This window comes from Cnephaeus nilssonii (assembly GCF_951640355.1).
Source record: "Cnephaeus nilssonii genome assembly, chromosome: 6".
Taxonomy (NCBI): Eukaryota; Metazoa; Chordata; class Mammalia; order Chiroptera; family Vespertilionidae; genus Cnephaeus; species Cnephaeus nilssonii.
Genome location: NC_137077.1, coordinates 30,225,188 through 30,251,030, shown reverse-complemented (window position 1 = coordinate 30,251,030; position 25,843 = coordinate 30,225,188). Strand labels below are relative to the sequence as shown.

At 42.3% G+C, this 25,843-nt stretch overlaps 1 protein-coding gene across 5 annotated transcripts in view; it reads left to right on the top strand.

Moving 5' to 3' along the window:
• Window positions 1–25,843, top strand: part of ABCC9 (ATP binding cassette subfamily C member 9) — a 147,086-nt gene that overhangs the window by 100,087 nt on the left and 21,156 nt on the right. For all 5 annotated transcript variants that reach the window (XM_079775594.1, XM_079775596.1, XM_079775597.1 and 2 more), the window contains 7 exons: window positions 4,463–4,559; window positions 5,211–5,440; window positions 8,577–8,725; window positions 8,937–9,006; window positions 10,228–10,385; window positions 15,531–15,623; window positions 20,600–20,702. In XM_079775594.1, the coding sequence (XP_079631720.1) occupies window positions 4,463–4,559; window positions 5,211–5,440; window positions 8,577–8,725; window positions 8,937–9,006; window positions 10,228–10,385; window positions 15,531–15,623; window positions 20,600–20,702 (900 nt within the window). The remainder of the gene's footprint in view (window positions 1–4,462; window positions 4,560–5,210; window positions 5,441–8,576; window positions 8,726–8,936; window positions 9,007–10,227; window positions 10,386–15,530; window positions 15,624–20,599; window positions 20,703–25,843) is intronic.

Here is a 25,843-nt window from a genome sequence, read left to right as displayed (position 1 = left end):
TGAAATGATCACTTGAGATAGCATAGCTCTATAATTAAAGACACATTACAGGCTTCTAAATCAGTGGAGGGAGATATGGAGCAAGTTAGGGTGTGGACAGCTGTGAGGTGGACTGGTGGCCAGTAGAAGCCAAAGGAACCATGCACCTGCTCAGAATCCTCATCTGGAAGTAGAAGTACTGCCACCTGGGGAAGGGCAGACACCTGAATTCATCGGAAGCCAGGGAGAGTCACACTGTGGGACAAGACGCCTAGAACACCTTGGGGAAGTGTTTGTAAAACAGCTTCTTGTTAAATTTGTTATGGGGCAGGACAGGGTGTGTGCCTAGAGCACTGGTTCTCAACCAGGGCAGATTTTGCCTATTAGGAGACATTTGGCAACATCTAGAGACATTTTTGGTTGCTGCATCTGGGGGGCAGGTGCTACTGGCATCTAGTTGGCAGAAGACAGGGACGGTGCTAACCATCTACATTGCATAGGGCAATCCTCACAACAAAGAGTTACTGGGCCCCAATGGTGATCATGCCAAGGCTGAGAAAGGCTGGCCTACAGCAAGAACAGATCGAGCAAGCGGAGAAGGAAGGTGAAATTAAAGGACCCCCAAAACATCCAGTCTCAGAACATTAGACAGAACTGTCAGTTTAAGGGTTAAGGGGGTAAACAGAAGAGAATACCTATCCTACCTAATAAAAGAGAAACATGCAAATTGACCATACCTTCGCTACGCCCACAGCCAATCAGAGCGAACAAGATGGCAGTTAATTTGCATATGCGGGCGCTGAGCGGCCTGGGTCCCGGAAACATCCTCCGGACCCAGGCCTCTCCTAGCCTGTAGGCCCGCGCTTAGGTCCTGAGCGGCAGGGGTCCCAGAACGCCCCCTGGCCACTTGAAGCCTATGGGTGCAGGCCCAAGCCGCCTGGCAGGCGGGAACATCCCCGCGTCGTGTTCCCGCTCCGCCCCCAGCCAGGCGCCCACGACCAGGGGCTGGCTGCTGGCTTCTGGGGTGTGCCGAGACCCTGGTGGCTACCGCTGCATGCTGCCCAGGGTCCCTGCATGCCCCGAGCCTGGGGCCCATGGTGGGGCTGGCTGCTGGCCTCCCCCAGCAGCTTGCAAAGGCTTACACACGATGCAGCGGTTTGGGGTGCCACCTCCAGCCAGGCGCCCAGGACCGGGGGCTGGCTGCTGGCCTCTGGAGTGTGCCGAGACCCTAGCGGCCACCGCTGCGTGCTGCCCAGGGTCCCTGCATGCCCCCAGCCTCGGGCCCATGGTGGGACTGGCTGCTGGCCTCAGGGCGTTTGGAGACGGGGATGTTCCCGCCCCTCCCCAGAGGCTTTCCAAGCTCCAGCACCAAGTGGCGGTTCGTTTCCACGCCCCCAACCCAGCGCCCTCCACAGGGGGAGGGCTGCTGGCCTCTGGGGTGTGCGGAGACCCCAGCAGCCACCACTGGGTGGCAGGGACACACCCCTAGCCCAGTGGTCACAACCCAGGGGCTGCATGAGCTGCAGAGGATACACCTTTTTAAAAAATGTATTTTATTGATTTTTTTTACAGAGAAGAGGGGAGAGGGATAGACAGTCGGAAATATCAATGAGAGAGAAACATCGATTAGCTGCCTCCTGCACACTCCCCACTGGGGATATGCCTCCAACCAAGGTACATGCCCTTAACAGGAATCAAACCTGGGACCCTTCAGTCTGCAGGCCCACGGTCTATCCACTGAGCCAAACCAGTTTGAGAGTAAATACCTTTTCTGACAACTCATTGGCTAAGCTCCCTGTAGGCCGCCACTTGCAGTGTTCTTGGTAATTTGGATTATAAGAATCCAAGAAGGTGATCTAGGGTTTTTCCACCACACTCCTGGAGAAAAAAATGAAGGTCCCTTGAGGGGTCCCAGATTGGAGAGACTGCAGGCTGGGCTGAGGTACAACACCTTCCCGCCCCGCCCCCCCTCCCCCTGCCCCGTGCACGAATTTCGTGCACTGGGCCTCTAGTATATATATAAAAGGCTAATATGCTAAGTGTCCATCCAATTGGTAGCTATGACATGCACTGACCACCAGGGGGCTGACGCTCAATGCAGGAGCTGCTGAGCTGCAGTGACTTGGCAGTGGCGGTTCTCAGGTGACACACCCCGAAACCAGAGAAGAGGGAGCCCAATTCTTCATGGGGCCATGCAATTCCACCTTTGCCTGTTGGTTATGTTGTTGCTGGGACACTGTCGGCCCTGAATCTGGTTTACTGCACACTTGCATTTGTGTTCCACACCCTATATGACAGCAACTTTGCAGAGTGCCCTCTCGTACTCTGGGACCCCTCAGGGGATGTTGGAGAGCCAGTTTTAGCCTGATCCCCACAGGCCAGGCTGAGGGACTCCACCTGCCAGAGGGACCCCACTCATTCTGCAGATGCCCTTCCAGCCACAGCGCCACCCCAGATGCTGCTGGCCAGGAGGGACCATGGGAGGTTGGCTCCAGGGCATACCCAGCACTTCTTGCCCAGTTCCACCCTGCCGGCCACCTTCTAATTAATTTCCTTTCAATGTGCAGGAATCCGTGCACCAGGTCACTAATGTTAAAAGAAATAGCAATGAAAACTACAAGAAGGAGAAGGAAAAGACCTTTTTTAGCTGATTTAAATATTTTTAAAAATTCTAGCTTGGATGACATCAACCATTATCTTCATCATGTGATTAAGTAAAATAAATTGGCATTATTTGATGTTTCCACCCCTAGCCCCCAGCTCTCATCTTGACCTGACCCATAACAGGCATTCAATGATATTAATTGGATAAATGATTCTAAATTCATATTTATTACCTGATCCAAATATCAGCACTATTAAAATTTTTTAACCTGTAATGAACTTAACTTAATATGAGCATTTTCTAATAAGAAACATGATCTTAAAGATTTTTTTAAAATGTCTATGAGATGTTAAATTTCTTGCTCACATTGCGTGGAGGTTGAACAAGACCCAAACCTTCTATTTTTCAATGTGCAGGTTCATTTTATTTCATTATACTATTCCCAAAATATTGGGTCCTCTTTAAGTTTGTGTTTTTATCTGATCTCATGTCCAAGCATTGGTGTTCATATCATGATACAAAATTAAAAGCTGATGTTAAATTGTCTCTGAAAAAATAACTATTCAGGAGACACTTTTATTGTTTTACCCAAGAATCTGGAAGCAAGAGAGCCATCTAGAATAGCAGGTCTCCTAAATCACACGTGTCGTATGAGGCTAAATAAATAAATAAAACCCAAACCAAAATCGCTACCTAGAGACTGATCACTTCAAAGGTTTGTTGGTTTATTGATGTAAGAAACTGTGATTTATTTATTTTATTTTTTTGTATCAGCATATACAGGAAACCCTTAAATTACCATAGATTGCAAAAGTTTGTGGGTCAGTTGTTTGGAACTCGGAATGCATTTCCCCACAGAAACCGGGACATGGTTAGTTTCCCAGAATGTCGGGCAGAAGCTCATTTAATCCACAGTGTAACACAATGCTACTTCAGTTCCAAAGCCAGCGGGACAAGGGTGTTGGAAGCAGAGGAGTGGAGAAAATGAAACGCTCTTCCTTTCTTGAGGCTAGTCTGCAGCAACCCTTAAAAATTCACAGTTTGATTTTGGTACCTTTCCCGTTCTCTTTCTGCATATATCCCCCTCTTAGGTCTTTCTCCTAAACTGCTAGGCACCCAAGTACCCTCATTTCCCATTTCCTTCAAAATTGCCTATGTTTCTTTAATTCCTATTGAACTTTCTATCTTTTGTGCGGCTGTCTTAGCGAGATGCTAAAGAAACTCATTCTGATTTAATAATTCACAATAACAGTGTAGGACAGGTAGTGCTTTAGTCAGTCTAGAATCACATGTATTTTTTTAAACATATTTTTTATTGATTTCAGGGAGAGGAAGTGAGAGGGAGAGATAGAAATATCAATGATGAGAGAGAATCATTGATCGGTTGCCTTCAGCACGCCCCCTACTGGGGATTGATCCAGCAACCTGGGCATGTGCCCTGATAGGGAATCAAACTCTGACCTCCTGGTTCATAAGTTGAAGCTCAACCACTGAGCTACACCGGTGGGGCTAGAACAACATGTATTTTTAAGGAAGATATATATTAACGTAGGTAAACCTTTAGTTAGTGAAACTACAGGGAATATCTGGAAGTGATATAAAAATAAAGCAAGTATCCCTGTCCCTGGGGTCAGCTCCATCGTGCTGTTACTACCTTTCCGGGCTTCCTGCTCTGTGCCTTTAGCTCTGAAGCACCCCCTATAAACCTCAGGCATTGCCCCACACTGCTCCTCTGGCAGGAGTTAGGGACCTCTAGAGAGAGCACAGAGCCCACATGGTAAAGGTAACTAACGATGGGTACTGTGAGTCACTGATTGGCAAGTCAAAACCGTCCTGTGTCTGTGAGCTCCCTAAGTGACAGCCTGATGTTTCTTGTAGGATATGGAAGCTGACCAAACAACCTTAGAGAGAAAAACTCTCCGAAGAGCCATGTATTCGAGAGAGGCCAAAGCCCAAATGGAGGATGAAGATGAAGGTAGATTTTTTTTTTCTTACATTTGAAATATTCATATGGGTAATAGGATGTGAGGGTTTTACTTTGGCAATTGACACATGAGTGTGCCACTGAGGAATAAGCCTCTTTGCAGGGGGAAAAGAGCTAAATCAAATACAGAATAGTGAAAATGAAAAGAGTAGGAGTGAAGGAAAGTTGCATGTAATCAATCATCAGGCATCTTGAGGAATTTCCCATAGTGAGTCTTGGTACATTTGTGCTGTGTGAGAGAGCGCTGAAATGAGGTTTTTCCTGCCAAAAGCATTTAAATGTTCTCAGCCTAATACTTGTATTTCTATAACTTTGAGGGAGATTTTTAAAAAAATATATATTTTTTATTAATTTCAGAAAGGAAGGGAGAGGGAGAGAGAGATTGAAACATCAATGATGAGAGATAGTCATTGATTGGCTGCCTCCTGCATGCCCCCTACTGGGGATTGAGCCCACAACCCGGGCATGTGCCTTTGGCCGGAATCAAACCCAGGACCCTTCAGTCAGTCAGCAGGCCAATGCTCTGTCTGCTGAGCCAAACCAGCTAGGCTGAGGGAGATTTTTATATGCTTTATTATGGGATAATACAAATTCTATCTACGTGTTGCCTATCTGAAGTTTAAACAATTGTTTTGTATGCAGAGGAAGAAGAGGAGGAAGATGAGGATGACAACATGTCCACAGTAATGAGGCTCAGGACTAAAATGCCATGGAAAACCTGTTGGTGCTACCTTACTTCTGGAGGATTCTTCTTGCTCTTTCTGATGATTTTTTCTAAGCTTTTGAAGCATTCAGTCATCGTAGCTATAGACTACTGGCTGGCCACATGGACATCGGAGTACACTATAAACAGTACTGGGAAAGCTGATCAGGTACAGTGGGTTCTGTGTTTAAGTCACCAAGGAAAGGTTGAGATGAACAGTGATACCTTTTTATCTAGTTAGATACTAATATCCCAAATGTTATAGGACTGTTGTAGTGATTCCCTAAGTTAATTAGAACAGGACCTGTCAAAGTAGGATCTATTATCAATCTATTATCATCACTTTTATTTTTAAAGTTATAATAAGAAACATTTAAAGATGATGTTTGGATTTAGATTCAAAGGAATTATATACACACTAGAGGCCTGGTGCACAAATTCATGCACAGGTGGGGTCCCTAGGCCTGGCTGGTGATCAGGGCTGACCAGGGCCCTCTCATCCAGTCCCAATCAGGGCTGGGTCGGGGGCACAGGAGGTTGGCCGGCTGGCTGAGGGGAGGGACCGCAGGAGGTTGGCTGGCCACAGGAGGTTGGCTGTGGGAGCGCACTGACCACCAGGGGGCAGCTCCTGTGTTTAGCGTCTGCCCCATGGTAGTCAGTGTGTGTCATAGCGACTGGTCAACCACTTGTTCCAGTCATTCCTGTCGTTTCGTCATAACGGTCACTTAGGCTTTTATATATATACTAGAGGCCCGGTGCACGAAATTTGTGCACGGAGGGGGGTTGTCCCTCAGCCCAGCCTGTACCCTCTCCAATCTGGGACCCCTCGAGGGATGTCCGACTGCCCGTTTAGGCCCGATCCCACTGGGATCGGGCCTAAACGGGCAGTCGGACATCCCTCTTACAATCCAGGACTGCTGGCTCCCAACTGCTTGCCTGCCTGCCTTCCTGATTGCCCCTAACCGCTTCTGCCTGCCAGCCGGATCACCCCCTAACCACTCCACTGCCTGCCTGTTTGCCCCCAACTTCCCTCCTCTGCCAGCCTGGTCACCCCTAACTGCCCTCTCCTGCAGGGTTGATCACCTCCAACTGCCCTCCCTTGCAGGTCTGGTCCTTCTCAACTGCCCTCCCTTGCAGGCCAGGTGCCTCCCAACTGCCATCTCTGCTGGCCATCTTGTGTGGCCATCTTGTGTCCACATGGGGGCAGGATCTTTGACCACATGGGGGCAGCTATATTGTGTGTTGCAGTGATGCTCAATCTGCATATTACTCTTTTATTAGATAGGATAGAGGCCTGGTACAGGGGTGGGGGCCAGCTGGTTTGCCCTGAAGGGTGTCCCTGATCAGGGTGGGGTTCACTTGGGGCATGGGGCGGCCTGAGTGAGGGGCCTGTGGTGGTTTGCAGGCCGGCCACGCCCCCTGGCAACCCAAGCGGAGGCCCTGGTATCTGGAATTTATTTTCCTTCTACAATTGAAACTTTGTAGCCTGGAGCGGAGCCAAGCCTGGGGCTCCCTCCGAGGCCGGCAGCCATTTCTGTTGGGGTTATAATTGAAACTTTGTTGCCTTAAGCAGGTGGGCCCGGCCAGGGTGTGCGGAAAGCTTTGCTTCCCCTGTTGCCGGGGGCAACACTGGCCTGCTCTCTCAAGCTCCATTCTGCCGCCATTTCTGTTTGAATTTGTTTACCTTCTATAATTGAAACTTTGTAGCTTGAGTGGAGGCTTAGGCCTGGCAAGGGCAGGCGGAAAGCTTGGCTTCCTCTGTTACCTAGGAAACCTTGCTCTCTGAGGCTGTAGCCATCTTGGTTGGGTTAATTTGCATACTCTCTCTGATTGGATGGTGGGCGTGGATGGTGGGCGTGGCTTGTGGGTGTGTCGGAGGTATGGTCAATTTGCATATTTGTCTATTATTAGGTAGGATATATATATATATATATATATATATATATATATACACACACACACACACACACACACACACACACACACACTCACACACACACACACACACACACACACACACACACACTAGAGGCCCAGTGCATGAAATTCATGCATGGGGGGTGTCCCTCAGCCTGGCCTGTACCCTCTTCATTCTGGAATGCCTCAGGGGATGTCTGACTGCCGGTTTAGGCCCGATGCCCATGGGATCAGGCCTAAACCTGCAGTCGGACATCCCTCTCGCAATCCGGGACCGCTGGCTCCCAACCGCTCACCTGCCTACCTGCCTGATTGTCCCTAACCACTCTGTCTGCCTGCCTGATGCCCCTAACTGCTCTCCCCTGCCAGCCTGATTGCCCTAATTGCTCTCCCCTGCCAGCCTGATCCCAACTGCTCTCCTCTGCCAGCCTGATCCCCCTAACTGCTCTCCCCTGCTGGCCTGATCCCCCTAACTGCTCTCCCCTGCTGGCCTTATCCCTCTAACTGCTCTTCCCTACAGGCCTGATCCCCCTAACACAGTGGTCGGCAAACTGCGGCTCGCGAGCCACATGCGGGCGGCTCTTTGGCCCCTTGAGTGTTCTAACGCCACTTCTTCAAAATAGACTCGCCCAGGCTGAAAACCGACTTCTATGCATGGACCACGAAGTTTCAATCGTACTGTACGTGCGTGCCCACACATGGTATTTTGTGGAAAAGTCACACTCAAGGGGCCAAAGAGCCACATGTGGCTCGCGAGCCGCGGTTTGCCGACCACTGCCCTAATTGCTCTCCTCTGCTGGCCTGATTCCCCTAACTGCTCTTCCCTGCTGGCCTGATCACCCCTAACTACCTCTGCCTCGGCCCCACTACCGTGGCTTTGTCTGGAAGGACGTCCATAAGGTTGCCTGGAAGATGTCCAGTCTAATTAGCATATTACCTTTATTAGTATAGACATGATGTGTGTGTGTGTGTGTGTGTGTGTGTGTGTGTGTGTGTGTGTAACATACATATGGGACTGTGCTGTTGTTTTTCTGATGTTATTTGATATTAACTACCCATACCAGTGAATAAGCTATTCCTTCTGAGATTAGGGATAGAGAGAATGAACACTGCAGTATAGAAATCCAAGGATATTTCAAACCTGAAAACAGACACTTCATCTGTCCTTAGATAAACTTTGAAAAAGAATGAAAGAAGCAAGTGGGAACATGGCCTTAGGATTATGGTGGGGATTTACCCCAAGTCTCAAAAATTGCACTCCTTTAACTGCCTAAATTGATGCAAGATAATGAAGTTGACTATACTGTCTGATTTTGATACTGGTGTTCTAGTAAGAAAAAAAATCAGTTGATAATTTCATGTGTTTTTGTGTGTTGGTTGCTTCTTAGACCTACTATGTAGCTGGATTTAGCATACTCTGTGGAGCAGGTATTTTCCTCTGCCTTGTCACATCTCTTACTGTAGAATGGATGGGCCTCACAGCTGCCAAAAATCTTCACCACAATCTCCTCAATAAGATAATCCTTGGACCAATAAGGTAAAAGTAATTATTTCTTACTATCATATAAAATATACATTCATATTTAATTTAAGTGAAATGTGAAATTTGCAAGTTTTTTTCAGTCCTTGAACAAATGAATAGGGAAGGGACCTTCTCATTTTCATGACTCCAAGATGTCTGTCTGTTCACAGTGCTCAGGTTCCAAATAGTTAGTATTGTCACACATTTCAATCTGTTTATTGCCCAGGTTCTTTGACACCACACCCCTGGGACTGATTCTCAATCGCTTTTCAGCTGATACAAATATCATTGATCAGGTGAGTGTCTGAGTTAGTTCCAAGTACAAGAATTTTTTTTAGTGTAAAGCTAAGTAACATTTTGAGGTAAACCATAATTCCTCTTAACAATAGAGGATTTATAACACTTAAATGAAAACCTGTTTGCATTCATACCAATATTATAATGCATAGATGATTTCTAGAATAAAATATTTAAGGAAAACATTAAATGAAAACAATTTATGCATATAGAAGGGAATACTTAGAGATTAAGCATGAAATAAGTAGAAATAGCAGAGGATAAACTAACATTTAAACTCTTTATTATAAAAAAGAATGATTTTGATCAATGTTGTATCTTCATTAACAGTAGAGTTTGTTAAAGTTGAGCTGATGTGAAGTGTCTCCCAGAAATAAAGAATACAATGCCAAGCTGTTTTAGATGTCCTTTACTTTTATTAGATGGCTCTTGAATGAGAGAAGTTTAGATGGTGTGGCAGTTTAGGAAAATTCCAAGGATAATCAGTTTAGTCTTAGGTCCTTAGGCCTTTAGAAGTTTGTCCTGAAATTAAAGACCTCAAACTCAGCTTATATAACTCCAAGAACAGACCCCTTAGGACAGTGGTCGGCAAACTCATTAGTCCACAGAGCCAAATATCAACAGTACAATGATAGAAATTTCTTTTGAGAGAAAAATTTTTTAAACTTAAACTTCTTCTAACGCCACTTCTTCAAAATAGTCTCGCCCAGGCAGTGGTATTTTGTGGAAGAGCCACACTCAAGGGTCCAAAAAGCCGCATGTGGCTCACGAGCCGCAGTTTGCTGACCACAGCCTTAGGATGATAGAGAAAGAATCCACCAAATTCAGCCCTTGCCTCTTCAGATTTTTCAGAATGGCCTTAGGAACACCTGAATTACCCTCAATTTAGAGAAAGAATGCTTGATACATGCAGCTGACTAAAAAGTACATGGACAAATAAGATGTATAGCATAGTGCTTTTTATATAAAGTCCACAAGATAAGTGGGTAGGTAGGTAGGTAGGTAACAACTGACCAATGACAAGTAGGTAGATAGAGGATAAATATACTAAACTACAGGAAGTAAGTAGAGTTGGAGTGAAGAATTGCTTACAATGAAAATGTTTATATGCTACTTTCGTAATTAACTGAATAACATCACAATATAAAATGAATATGTTGCATTATAACTAATGTGTATTTGAGCTAAAACATTTTTCTTTTAACCTACCTTCATAATAGCACATTCCTCCAACTTTGGAATCTCTCACTCGCTCAACGCTGCTCTGCCTGTCTGCCATTGGCATGATTTCTTATGCTACCCGTGTGTTCCTGGCTGCTATTGTGCCTCTTGGAGTTGCCTTCTATTTTATCCAGAAATACTTCCGAGTGGCCTCTAAGTAAGTAAACCAATGTTCTATTCATTGTCAAAAGCCTATATATTTGATGTATTGTGATCCAGATTTACTATAATGTTTTTCAAGATAAGGTATGGAATTTGTAAATGCAACATATTTTTAGCATGATGAAGCCTATCCTGACATTGGAGATCTATTATAATTGTTTCTGTAATGGGTTGACTGAGTCTTACATAGCCCTGGACATATATTAACATCTGGATTGATCTATTGAATTTTGAGTCCACAGACTGTCAAATTTTTCATCACATGGTCCTTTTACTGAACATGACATTGGCAAAAAAAACTTACAAAATCCAACATAGTCCCCCAAAATAAGTGAGTTAATATTTTTATATTCCCAAATGGTGAAAAGGTAATTAAAAATGCTTAAAAAACATTCTGTAAAACAATACAGTACAAATAAAAAAAAGATTAAAGAAATAAAACAGAGTGATGTCTATAAAGTAGATAATCTTGAATTGCTGTAACATTAAGAGATTGGAAACTTTCAGATTGGATTATTTAACACTAGAGGCCTGGTGCACGAAATTCGTGAATGGGGGTTGGGGGGTGTCCCTCAGCCCAGCCTGCACCCTCTCCAATCTGGGACCCCTCGAGGGATGTCCGACTGCCCATTTAGACCCAATACTGGTGGGATCGGGCCTAAATGGGCAGTCAGACATCCCTCTCACAATCCAGGACTGCTGGCTCCCAACTGCTCGCCTGCCTTCCTTCCTGATTGCCCCTAACCATTTCTGCCTGCCAGCCTGATCAACCCCTAACCACTCCCCTGCCAGCCTGTTTGCCCCCAACTTCCCTCCTCTGCCGGCCTGGTCACCCCTAACTGCCCTCCCCTTCAGGCTTGATCGCCCTCAATTGCTCTCCCTTGCAGGCCTGGTCCCTCCCAACTGCCCTCCCCTGCTGGCCTGATCGCCTACAACTGCCCTCCCTTGCAGGCTTGTCCCTCTCAACTGCCCTCTCCTGCTGGCCATCTTGTGGTGGCCATCTTGTGTCCACATGAGGGCAGGATCTTTGACCACATGGGGGCAGCCGTCTTGTGTGTTGGAGTGATGGTCAATCTGCATATTACTCTTTTATTAGATAGGATAGAGGCCTGGTGCATGGGTGGGGGCCAGCTGGTTTGCCCTAAAGGGTGTGCCAGATCAGGGTGGGGGTTCCCTTGGGGTGTGGGGTGGCCTGGGCGAGGGGCCTGTGGTGGTTTGCAGGCTGGCCATGCCCCCCGGTGACCCAAGTGGAGGCCCTGGTATCTGGGATATATTTATCTTCTATAATTGAAACTTTGTAGCCTGGAGCTGAGCCAAGCCTCCTGCTTGCTCTGTGGCGGCAGCCATTTCTGTTGGGATTTATGTGTCTTCTATAATTGAAACTTTGTAGCCTGGAGCGGAGGCCAAGGCAGGCCAGGGCTGCAGAAGCTTGGCTTCCTCCATGGCCGGGGAAACCCAAGCCTCCCTCCTGCTCTCTCTGTGGCCGCAGCCATCTTGGTTGTGTTAATTTGCATACTCGCTCCTGATTGGCTGGTGGGCATGGCTTGTGGGCGTGGCTGGTGGGTGTAGCGGAGTGATGGTTAATTTGCATATTACTCTTTTATTAGATAGGACTAGAGGCCCAGTGCATGAAATTTGTGCACGGGTAGGGTCCCTAGGGCTTGGCTGGCGATCAGGAGCAATGGGGCCCTCTGGCTGCCGACCAGGGCCTCCCTTCTCTGGCTGCCAGCTGCCGACTGGGGCCTTCCTTCTTCTGTGCCACCCCCTGGTGGTCAGTGCACATCATAGTGAGTGATAGAACTCCTGGACTCCTGGTTGAACTCCTGAGGGGACAATTTGCATATTAGGCTTTTATATATATATAGATGCACTTGAGTATCCAGCCAAATAAATGATAGCCAAGGATTTTAAATTATTCTATTAATATGGGATTTGTCATTTGCTGAGATATTGAATGGCGAAATGAAATATAGTACCAGTTGTTTTGAAATGTCCAGTTTAACTTTGGAGCCCTGCTATAAATAGTTCAGTAAATGTTATATCATTGCAATAATCAGATTATTTCAACATTTATTAAGCATTTACTGTGTTGCAAATAATTGTGTGAGCCATGGGGCCGATGAAGAGATCAACATGACAAGAAACTGTTATGAAACAGTTTTGGGGGAAGACACAAGATATTAAGTGCTGAAAGAGGAAGGAAGACATTGAGTTTATTCAGTAAACTAAGCATATTTCGTAGAACTTGAGGCAGGGAAGTGTAAAAAGAAATCAGGAATGATAAGAAAAGGCAAAAATATAGTTGGGATCCTCTGAAAACATCATACAACATTTCTTAATTTAAAAAATATATAGTTTCTCCTTGAGGGGTATGAATTAGAGTCTTTCAAATGTTAGAGATCTGTATTAAATCTAGAGTGTTGTTTTTTTTTTTTTCAGTTTCAACCTCATCCCCTTTTCTTATAGCAAATTCAGACCAAAAGAGAGAGGCTACTCATCAAATTCATCCTTCCTTTTGTCCCTGGTGTTGTTGTTCATGCCACTTTGATGGAGGGGCAAAAAAGTTTAGTTACTTCATTTCTGCCAGCTGTTTCCAAATCTATCCTTACCTTCTCACCACTAAATTAAACAGTCATAACTTAACTTTAGTCACATACTTATTTTTCAGCCCTTAGCAATACAAATTGAGTACAGAGTCTAAGCAAATGGTCCTAGTCCATTCATTTGAATTGTGAATTCTATGCATTATGAGTGGGAATAACCTGTTAGCATTGGTAGTGTCTAAAATATAGAAAGATGATCATTTTTAAAGAATTAACATTGATAATGGATTATAAATCACTCTTATTTGAAATCCTCTGAAAGATAGCAAGTATGACCACATGATTTTAAGTCTCACAGATATAAAAGACCCTCCTAGGTGCCAAGGCTCTGCAGGACTCACCCATGTTGAGTAGCTCAGGCAGCATAACAGACTATTTTGTAAACACCAAGGATAATTCGAATGGGGGATGCACTACAGGAGATACCACAACATTTTGAATGTCTAAAATCAAAGACCTAATGTATAGTTAGCTCTGTAAGTGTTTTCTTCCTACAAGATGACAAGACCAAACTGTACTCTCACATTTATTCACAAAATGCAGTCCTATAAACAAAAGTTCCTCCTTCCTAATTTTTTTCTTCACTACTAACCTCAATGTAGTGACCACCTGTTGCTTGTGTCAAAATTACAAATAGCCACTTAGTTTTATGTTTAAACATAGCAGATTATTTACATTCCTTTTTATTCATTCTCCTCCCCTCTTCCTTCCTTTCCCCTCATCTGCACTTTCTAAAGTGAGCAAATCCATTTTAGAAACTCAAGAAAGACTTTGCATTTGTTTGTGGGACTAAACAGACAGCCCGGAATGGCGTGCATTGATTTTCGAAGATTGTGTAATAGTGTAATCAGTTCAGTTGACTCTGACAGGTGAATGTCAATGCTGCTACTCTACTTCTCTCCACCCAAAGACCTAGAGAAGTGCAAAAAAAGAGGCTGAAAAGAAAACAGGAATGTTCTGAAACATGTGGTATAACTCAGCTTATCTTGTAGATATGCTAGCTTATGTGGTTTTAAAAAAAAGTTGTCGCCAAAACTGGTTTGGCTTAGTGGATAGAGCGTCGGCCTGCAGACTGAAGGGTCCCAGGTTCGATTCCGGTCAAGGGCATGTACCTTGGTCGTGGGCACATCCCCAGTAGGGGTTGTGCAAGAGGCAGCTGATCGGTGTTTCTCTCTCATCGATGTTTCTAACTCTCTATCCCTCTCTCTTCCTCTCTGTAAAAAATCAATAAAATATATTTAAAACAAACAAACAAACAAACAAAAAAAAGTTGTCATGATTGTTCATCATTATGAAAAGGGTCTAATTCGGTCATTTGTCCACCAAGCATTCATTGACTGCCATATATATATCTCCTGTATAATAAAAGCCTAATATACTAAGTGTCTGGTCATCTGGTCGGCCGTTCAACCAATCAAAGCATAATATGCTAATGATATGCTAAGGTCACTCAACTGTTCACTATGATGTGCACTGGCCACCAGGGGGCAGACAATCTAACCGGTAGGTTAGCTTGCTGCTGGGGTCCGGCCCAATCGGGACTAAGCAAGATGGGCTGGACATGCCCTGGAGTCCTCTCACGACCCCTCCCCAGCTGGCCAACCTCCCTTGTCCCTCCCCGGCCCTGAATGTGCACTAGTGGGGTCCCTCGGCCTGGCCTGCACCCTCTCACAATCCAGGACCCCTTGGGGGATATCGGAGAGCTAGTTTTGGCCCTATCCCTCAGGCTAGACTGAGGGACCCCCACTGGTGCACGAATTCGTACACTGGGGCTCTAGAGAGAGAGAGAGAGAGAAAGTGTGTGTGTGTGTGTGTGTGTGTGTGTGTGTGTGTGTGTGTATTAGATTGACTTATAGGACTCCCCAATTTTAAACCTAACCAGCATCCCACTAATTTAGAACTTTGAAAACATCTCTTAAATAGACTACCTAACTCACACATTGTCTTTCATCCTTTACTTGTCTCCCAACTTCTGTTGCTTAAGCACAGCTCTGATCACTTTATTTCTAGTCAACAGTGATTTTTCCAGCCTACCCAGGCTCCTCTATAATCTAGTCCCACCCATTTTTTATACAGCCTTTTCCCACTACAATATCCCCAAAGGATTCTGGGCACCCGCCAGATTAAACTTGCCAGGTTCTTTAATCTTCTGTGCTTGCTCTTTTCTTCCATTGTCTATTTGGTTAAAACCCTCCTTATGCTTGAGGTTTGGCCTAAATTCAACCTCCTGAAAAAAATTACCCATCTCCTATGTATAGATTAATTGCTCATTCCTCTGTGTTCCCATAGGAGTTTACTTTAGCTGTTATACAAAGCTGATATTTTTGTACAACACGTTATATTTAGCTTGGACCAATATTCATTATATACCCATCTTTCTCTTCCTCTTTAGACTGTAAGCTGCTGAAATTTTTGTTAATTGGACACTAAAGAAAAATAGTTACAATGACAGATAATAACCTTAATTTAGAATTAACATGGTGGTCTTTGACCCTGAAGACATGTGAAGTTTATTTTTGCACTTCTCTCTGTTCTAGGGACCTCCAGGAACTTGATGATAGTACCCAGCTTCCTCTGCTTTGCCACTTCTCAGAAACAGCTGAAGGACTCACCACCATTCGGGCATTTAGGTGAGTGAACATGTTTTCATTTTGTTAATTGATTTTAAGTCTCACAGATAAAAAAGACCGCATCATCACAAATATTTATCTACAAATAACTAATGCCTGCTACCATTTTTTGGATGTCTACTGTGTGCATGATGCTCTCTTACACTAGAAGAAAATGAAGCAATAAATAATCAGAGTTAGTTTAAGCACCTGAAATTTAACAAGAATAAAGAAAGAATGAAGCACCACATTGGAGAGATACTAGCTGTGTGATTTAGACCAAGCTTTTAAATTCCCTAATCTCAGTTTCCTCATTTGTGAAATGGGGAAATCAACTTAGTTTCTTAGGATCATTGAACTAACTGATATAATGCATGTAAAGCATTAACTAGTGATTAGCAAAGAAGCAAACAACAAAAATGTTAAAATAAGTGTATTAATAATAATAAAAGAAATATAATATCAAAGTTATTTAGGACTTAGTTTCTCTTTTGAAATATGTTTTTATTAATTTTAGAGAGTGGAAGGGAGAGGGAGAGAAAGATAGAAATATCAATGATCAGAGAGAACCATTGATCGGCTGGGCTTAATCAGTTTCTTTTAATGTTGGTAAACAAAGTAATAATCCAAGTTTTTGATCAAGAGTGTTTACTTAACACTCAAAAAAAACTTGTCCCTGTTTTTCCTGTTCAAGTAAGTCATAAAAGAGGGTGGTGGCATCATTTAATCTAGAAAATTGACATCTAAAAGTATTAGATCTTTCTGCAACCTTAAATGAAAATGTGTATTGATTTCAATTAGAGATTTTTCTAACCTAAGAAATACATATATATGAGTCCAAAAGTAGAATATAAACATACAATCATCCACAACATGTACCACAGAATTTCCACATAAATAGGTTTCATCATTAAGCATTCATATTTTTTGCAGTTGTTTTTCAGTATATTTTTCCCATCAGAGTGTGAAATGACTTTTATTGGAGATGGAAAAACTATTTATTGATGTTGAATGTTGATATTAAGACAAAATGTATATACTAATAGTAGCCAGCATTGACCAATGGTGCTCATAAGTACACCATATTAAAGATTACATTTTCACCTAATAAGTCTTTTTGAGTTCATTTATATTTGAGTATTGAATACATGTGAGGTACTGCTCTTGCTGTGAAGATATACAGACTACAAAGAGATAGCCTTTCATTTCCATCACAGATAAATATCACAAAGAAAATGGGTCAGATAACACGGTAGGTGGGGGCAAGCAGTGACTGGATTTAGGCAAGATGGTAGGTAGATCAGCAAGAAGTTGATGAGTTCAGCATATAACAGCCTCTATTTTCTCACTGAAGAACAAGGCGGGGTTATTTTCTGAGAGTGATGAGACTAGAATCAGGTAAAGCATCTTGAAGGTTTAGCATGAAAGAAAACTTGACCAAGAGTCAAGGCTTAGGTGTTTCATATACCTTCTTTACTAGATACACGAGCAGAATTTAGCATGACTATTCCTAATTCTACATGAGAAAAATCCCAGGTAGCTATTAGAAGAACAAAACATAGTACCTGTTACCCTTCAAGGCTTAAATTGTGACTGGCAAAAACAAAGAACAACCCAACTTTTGTGTAAAAGTACCTGCGTCCTGTTCATCCAGATTTAGAACTTGCAGTGTCCATTTTAAAAATAAATATTGAATACCACAAATATCAGCACTGTTAAACCAAAGGAGGTTTTAAAATGTGGGGATGGTCCTGTTCTCATGAATACATTTGTAGGATCTTTGTGTTTGGTACTTGGGGCGAAGGATCAAACACATTGTTTTCCATCCATTTCTTCCTTCTTTCAGGCTTCCCAGCGTCCCCAGAGCCTCCAGCTCCTTTGGAAAGTTAGTCTTTACTGATTAGACTGCTTTCCCTCCCCTGCATTCAGAGTTCGTGGTGTACTCACATGCAGCAGTCAACTCCCTCAAGAAGTTTCACCACGAACGTATCACAGTTAAATTAGACTGAGATTTCAGTGACCTTTCCTATTATTTTTTTGTCTGACAGAATAAAGGTCTAAGAATGTTCAGAAGATGAGCTGGATGTGGATGAAAAGATACAGACTGAGTGTGTCAAAGTTTCCATTAGGAAAACAGAGGGTTTCTTGCCAAATAGAAACACACAGAAAGAATGTTCACTGCATTTCCACCCCTCCCCGCTCACTGCTGCTTCAGACTGTTGCCAAGTCCATTTACAAACTCTTTAAAAGTGTATCTGAAACAATATCCCCACACTAAAGGAAGAGAAGAGTCCCAGACAAAACAGTCAGAATGAAGTGTTTGATGTTCATCTCAAATGCAGTCCACTGGCGTTAGTCCAACTGGTCCCACTTCTAATCTCTCTGTCACCACAGTGCTCTAGGGAGAGCACCCTGCCTCGAGCCCCTGAGACTTTTGAGGGTTTTTTTTTTTTAATTTCTTTGCCTTTGACCATGTTGTCCCCTCTACTTCAAATGCTTTGTCCTCCCTTGTTCACCTGAAAATTTCAGCTCATCCCTTAAAACTTCACTCAAACCACTCTCACCGTCCTCCGTGAAACCTTGCTTAATTCTTCTCTCTCACCCGCCACCCCATTCCCCGGCATCCCAATCCTCTGGACAGTGTAAATCATCCTCTTCTTTTATGTTCATGTAGCATTTTGTACGTAGGACCCTTATAACTAGCTTCTGTGTTGCACCGTCCTTACTTGTTAATGCCTTATTTACCTCCTCCACAAGCAGTGGATTCCCCAAGGGCCGAAGTCATGTCTTGTTCATATGTATATTCTAATGCAGTGGTCGGCAAACTCATTAGTCAACAGAGCCAAATATCAACAGTACAACGATTGAAATTTCTTTTGAGAGCCAAATTTTTTAAACTTAAACTTCTTCTAACGCCACTTCTTCAAAATAGACTCGCCCAGGCCGTGGTATTTTGTGGAAGAGCCACACTCAAGGGGCCAAAGAGCCGCATGTGGCTCGCGAGCCGCGGTTTGCCGACCACTGTTCTAATATGTTGGTGCTTGCTAAATGTTTCTGAATAAATGGATGAAAATTTGCCTACCATTGCAAGTATAGAAAGAATGGCTTTTATGTGGGTAGATCTATTTACAGTTCATATTCACTATCTCAGTAAATTCTATGATCCTATGAACCATCCTGTCTTTTAAGTATTCACTCTACTCATCTCTAAAAGGGTCATCATGAGGGTAGGTGTGTTCCTAGTACAGCTTGGTCCTGTCCCAGTGTGTTGCTGTTCAGCACAGGTCCTCTGTGCCTGGCATTTGGGTCAAGGCTACATAACTCAAAGTGAGGTAATTATTTGGCTCTGATTGCAGAATCCTTTGATTATTTTAGATCAGATGTTACTGTCTGACTCAATTATCTGATTTATCTGGTTTGGCATATTGGAGTGATCAGGTCAGTTGGACAGATATCAAGTATCTGCTTTATATTGGCCTGTATGGATGGTTTCACGGGCCAAGTGAACACCCCACCCAGACTTCTTCATTCTTCGACATAGTGATGGTTTATTATAAAGTTGTACAAATTGATTTGAACCTTTGGGGGGACTTGGGGCAGGCAGTCTTTTATCAATCAGAAATCACTGCCGGGCTGTCAGATAACATTTGGCCATTCCTTGCAAACACAATGTGTAGACCGGAGATCTATGTAAGATCAGCCATGGCCCCAGAGAGTGAATAAGCCACATTTTGCTTTGGCATTTCCTCCAACCTTCAAATCAGTTATTTTGATTATATTATCCAGCTTTCTGTTGTTTCTATTATTCAGGGGAAATAATTTAAAAATGAAAAGAGACTATTTTTGTGATTTAGAAAAGATCTCTTACCATGTAGCGTGAGCTGCTGTGAGAGTAGCTCATATGTTCAAATGGATAAGATTTTTTTTTATTTTCCTTAATAACACAAGTTACACAGAATTTGGTCTGATTATGTTGTTCACCAAGAATGACCTTAATTTGGCCAGGGATTAATATCTAAATTGTATATGTCATAGAACCATGTAAGCACCACAGAATAAGGGTTCCTTCTATGCAATGACCATCCTTACAAATAGTTTAGAACTTTGAGGCATAAGATATCTTATTTAAATCATATAATTCTTCTAAGAACATTATCCATCTCCAAATACCCTATTTCTTTTTTATGTCATTCCACTTTCATTTTTCGGTTCCCAGAAACACCAGGCAAAAAGAGAAATTTAGGAGTATATATTTGCTTGCTACCAATGCATAGATTCCCATCTTGTCTGGTTCTCATGCAGCACCTCCCACCCAATTCTAACTGTGCTATTTGGAAAAGTAAAACAGCCCAGCTGGTGTGGCTTAGTGGTTGAGCATCAACCTATGAACCAGGAGGCCAGGGCACAGGGTCAGGGCACATGCCTGGATTGTGGGCTTGATCCCCAGGAGGAGACCTGAAGGAGGCAGCTGATCAATTATAGAAATATCTCTCTCTCACTCTCCCTCTCTGAAATAAATTATACACACACACACACACACACACACACACACACACACACACACACACACATATATTTAAAGTAAAACGAATGCAATAAAAAATAGGTAGGGTATTTTGCATTTTTGTACAACTTATTCTAATTTGTGTAAGGCCCTTGCAACATAGGTTATACCTTGTTTCCATGGCTACAATAATGATGTGGAAATTTATGAAATGATTATTAATAGCACTTTGTCATCAAAAAGATTCCTTTTCATAGCAAAGGTCTGAGAAATGAAGGAAACACTGGACGTCACACCATCTCTACTGAGAATACCCCAGAGCAGTAGCAGCTGGCCTTGATTTTGAAGTAGGAGTCATTTACTAGTCATTTCATCCCATTGGTTTGTCACTCCGTTGAGTAAATAGTGTAGTAGTAAGTGTGACTGATTTTTCTGTTTTTTATTATTTCTCCTGATGTGTGGCTACCATTATAATATTTTTTGTCTTTTGCAGGCATGAAACCAGATTTAAGCAACGTATGCTGGAACTGACGGACACAAACAACATTGCCTACTTATTTCTCTCAGCTGCCAACAGATGGCTAGAGGTCAGAACGGTACGTTCATTTCATGATTTCGAAATGGAAACCAAACAGAGAACAGGCCTGATGCAAAGAGGGAGACAGTTGTAAAAACTAGTCTGCCACTGAGATTCAGCACTAACTTCACATTTTCTGGATTTTAAAAATAACTCAGGTTTGTTTATGTTGCAAAGAAAATTTGTCATAATTTTTTAGCTAATGGCAAGACAAATAGCCCAAAAAGCAAAAATTCATTCTGTGTTCATTAGTCGCTAGATTACATAAATTAATGGAGTGGCAAATGTTTGTATAACTACAATTTTTTTCCCAAAGAGCAAATTTGACAAGTGAACAGATGTACTCATTTCCTTCATTCAGCTTGACAGACCTGGAAGAGATGGCGACTTTTTATGTTTTAAGTCTGTAGAAGATCATGTTAGCACAAAATGTAAAAAACTGCAATTAATCATCTCTTGCCTCCTTTGTGTTGTATGAAGTAGGAGAACAGGAACAAGCATTGGCATTTATAGACTTGATATGGAAAGTTAATCCACTTATTTGAGTCCCAGTTCCTCATCTATAAAATAGGAATAAGTTCTTCGTGGGGGTATTAGGATTATTTTAATAAATCCCATAATTCAGTGACTAGCAGATGCAGTCAACAAAAGTCTTTTGGATGAATGGATGAATAAATGAATAGAAACAGTACCTGCCCTGGTGAGTGATTCAAAAGCCAACCAGCTGGAGTATGGAGTAGGGCAGTGATGGCGAACCTATGACACGCGTGTCACCACTGACACGCGTAGCCATTTCTGATGACACGCGGCCGTATGCCGAGGATGAAACATTTGCTGCTCCTGAGGATGAAACATTTGCGACTAGAGTCTTGGAGTTAGTTTTTTCCTCAAAGTGACACACTACCCGAGTTATGCTCAGTTTTTTGCTGACGTTTAACACACCAAGCTCAAAAGGTTACCCATCACTGGAGTAGGAAATAGAAGAGACAGAAGTTTTAGAAGGGAAAAGAGGATCAGTGGGGGAAAAGGGGACATATGTAATTCTTTCAACAATAAAGATTGAATTAAAAATTAAAGGGGGAAAATGACAGAAAAAAAGAAGGGAAGAGAATGTACATTTGACTCTTGAACAACATGCATTTGAACTGCATGGATCCACTATGTGTGAATTTTTTAAAATAAGTGCTGTGTGTTTTCTCTTCCTTATGATTTTCTTAATTGCACTTTCTTTTATTTTTCTTTAACTTACTTTATTGTAAGAGTATAGTATATAATGCATATACAAAATGCGTGTTAATTGACTTTCTGTTATCAGTAAGGCTTCCTCCAGTCAACAGTAGGCTATTAGTAGCCAAGTTTTTGGGCAGTCAAAAGTTACATGTAGTTTTTCCACTGTGTGGAGAGTTGGTGCCCCTAAGCCCTGAGATGTTCAAGGGTCAGCCTTAGTTTGCAGACTAGTCTGTGTATCTGCAGTACAGATCCGCTACTTTAGTGATAATGATGAGTTGTCTGTAGTCTTTTAAAAATAATAATTATATATTAGTTTGTAAAAAGAAAAAGGTGTTTTATCTGTGCTATCGTAAGAATCTCACTTTGGCTGATTAAGCATTCCTATCATATGCATGCTTTCTTTGAAAACTCAACAGACCAGAGAGGGCAGATGGTAAAAGGAATTTGATAAGGAACCCGAGTTAAAATCTGAGTTGTTGATGGATGGGTATAGATTGATATGGAATCTTGGACCTCTCCTATTCCCCCACCCCCTACCACCAGATGTAGTGGTCATGATTTCTTACTAACTTACAGAAATTCTTTGCCACTATATTAGTTATTATGTAGAAACTATTCAGAACAGAACACAATTATATTTCACACTTTTTAGATAGAAACATTGGTTGTTGATAAGAAATTCCTTCTAGATAGCTGCGGGGGCTGGGCAAAATGTCTTCTGAATTACCTACAGGTAACATAAAGACAGATACAGATAAAGTGTTGGTTAGAATTTGTAACAAAACCAAAACATTATTTCTAGATCTGGGCCAGATCCTAAATCTTTGTTTAAAACCTCTGTATTTGTTTGTTTAAATCTGTTTTCTCTTAAGGAACATAACTCATATCTGAATAACAGAATTAACGACGAAATAGCTTAATGAAAGAAGACCCCAAATTCATAAGGAAAATGTTAATAGTTACCTTTGTATGTGGTTTTCCTAAACTTGAAGATCAAGTATTTTTTTTTCAGGGGGCAAGTATGTTTGCTTTGGACTTGAGGTGACTGTCTGATTTGACTGCTGTTTCTGCTCTTTAGCACTTCCTACTGTCAGGTTAATGGACAAGTGTTTAACAAGAATCTTCAAGCAAACCATATGTTCTGCTTTCATAGCCAGAATACAAGATATTAGAGCCTTTAGACTGCCAAGAAAGGGAAGGTCAGGAAAAATTAGAAAGGAACAGCAGCCAGATTCTGAATGAGTTAGTTTAGTTTGAATCACAACCCACTACTTTAACCCCCACAGGAAAAGGCAGTCAGACCTACCTGACTATAAAGGAATTCTAGTTCTACTTATAGAAACCTAAAGAAAATGCTGAGAGTTCAATAGGAAGCACGCAATCTGCCGTTTATTCTGTTATCCGATGATACTTTTGTTCCTATGTCTTTTCTTTGTTTTCTGTGAATTACAATATTTTCAAGATTTACCGTCTAGTCTCATTACCAGAACTATCCTTTAAACCAAAAAAAGATTTGCTCCTATTTCTAATGAATAAAGGTAAATTTTGGCAAGAAAGTTGTTGATGTATTCCAAAGTTCCAGGCATATCAGCTGATAGAGGTCGAAGTCCAAAGTCCCTTGTGTGTCATTTGTCTTCTTTATCAATTGTATTTACGTGTCAATAAGCTTGTGTGGGTATGTGTGTGCGCACGTACACACACACACACCTCCAGACAATCCCAGGTTTCCAACTTAAAACCAGTCAGGTTCACTCTCTTCCTGTGCTTCTGAGTACATTGAGAGTTTTCATTAGAACTAGGATAAGTGGAATATTAGAATATTAAAATGTTTACTTGAATATAAATGCTATAATCCAAGAACATGTGCCACAGTAGGAGGGCTGAATAAATTAAGTAGATGACCCCTATCTCCCAATTGTTCACATGAGTACTGTGTTCCTGTGGACATGTCCATATAATTGGAGGTACCATTTCAGTTTTAAATAAATGAATCTTGTGTCAGAAATATGGATTTGGGGGTACAGGACCTTAGAGACCAAGGGGTGAACTGCTCTCTGAACCCCACAGCTGCACACATGCTGCCTTGTAAGTCATTGTCAAAAATAAGTAATGAAAACTTCTATTTGGCCCAATGAATCTGCATTGCTCTTATCCACAGAATTAACACAAACCCTTTTGCCATATTACTCCGTAAATTAACAAAAATATCTGCTAATAGCAAATATCCTGGGAGTTTCCAGAGCAGAAACACAACTAAATGGTCCGAAGAGGGTTGAGACATTGGGCATAAATCAGAAGAGGCAAGCAGGATTTCCTGACACAGATCTGGGGATTGCACTAACTCTAATTCATGGACTCATCACCTTGATGGAGAAAACTTACTAAGCTTTCTGTGGCTAATTTTCTCTTTGGCTTCTCTTCACTCCCAATTCTAACTTTCCAAAGCGATGCCATTTGAATTCTGTGGACAGAACATCTAAGGAGAAGGAAGGGAGAGAAAGCAGAGGAAAAGCACCTTTTGTTGAATTTGGGAAGACCCCTGAGCCCCATCCAATTTTTTATTACAATCTCACTTATTTATTGATCTTGAACACATGGCTTTCACTTCTTTCCTGGTCTTGTTAAGTAAGAGTTAAGATGATCACACGTTACTCCCTTTCTCTGAGTAAATAGTTTTCCCTATTGAAGATGTAGCCCTGCCCACCATATTCCTTTTGAATTGAAAAAAAAAAAAAGAAAAGGTCAAAACACACTCAAATCAATAACGGACAAGAGTCAAAAAGAATAAAATAATTTGGCGGGTGAGAAAGTAGCTAGACTGTGACCACCCAGGTTGCTTTGGCAACAGAAGGGAGTGTTTTTCCTCTGGGTGCCAAGGGAAGCGGGCCGCAATTGTGTGGAGTGTGTCACTACGTCCTAACCTTTGAACGCTGCTTACGTTCTTTTGTTCGGCACAGCGTTTTCTCTCCATCCCTCTGCACTAAACAGTTCCAGTTCTTTGGCATCGGCATTTCCATTTGCAAAAATTGTGTAACTCTATCTAAAGGCTGTCTTTCCAAGGCTTTTTCTTGCTGTGTGGCGTTAGGATAAAAGAAAATTCATATCAGGAAGCCAAAAAAAAAAAAAAAAGTCTTCAGAATCAACAAGCTAAAGTGAAAATAGTCTTCAGAGTGAGCTTGCACAAGAGTATATTTGGTGAAACAGCACAGAGCTTCTTCATGTTTTCCTAACTCCATGATACACAGGTGTGCCCCTATCTTGTAATTGGGACACCTTAATATATTCTCCCACTCAATGGTACCATAGACTTCCACATGAAGGAAAGAGATTATGTGGCTATTAATTATTTACATGTCTGTTTTATAGAAAATTAAAATTTTTACTATAATCTCATATGTAGGTAGATGTCATGGAATTACTAGAAATTCTGGCAAGAGGTCTCACTTTTTAAAAAATGTGTTTTTATTGATTTCAAAGAGAAGGAGGGAAAGGGAAAGAGATAGAAACATCAATGATGGGAGAGAATCATTGACTGGCTACCTCCTGCATGTCCCCCACTGGGGATTGAGCCTGCAACCCAGGCATGCCGAGCACGTGACCTCCTCTCCTGATTCATAGGTCAGTGCTCAACCACTGAGCCATGCACATTGGGCAAGCGGCCTCACTTTTGACATGGGAATCAAAGGCTTCCCTTCTGGAGGAGAGTGTTGAGTTCACAAGCTCAATGGAAGTTATGATTTATCACTATACAGATAAAATGTTCTGTGATTTGGCTCTCATTGACAGTGGGTAATTCACATACGTAGTAACTTCTATTTTCTAAATTGAATTTCTCATTCCATTGTACTGTTTTGACCACAGGTGTGTTTTTTGTTGAATTGATTGATTAGGATGAGTAAGGCCTTACCAGTAGAATAAATGCTGCTAGTG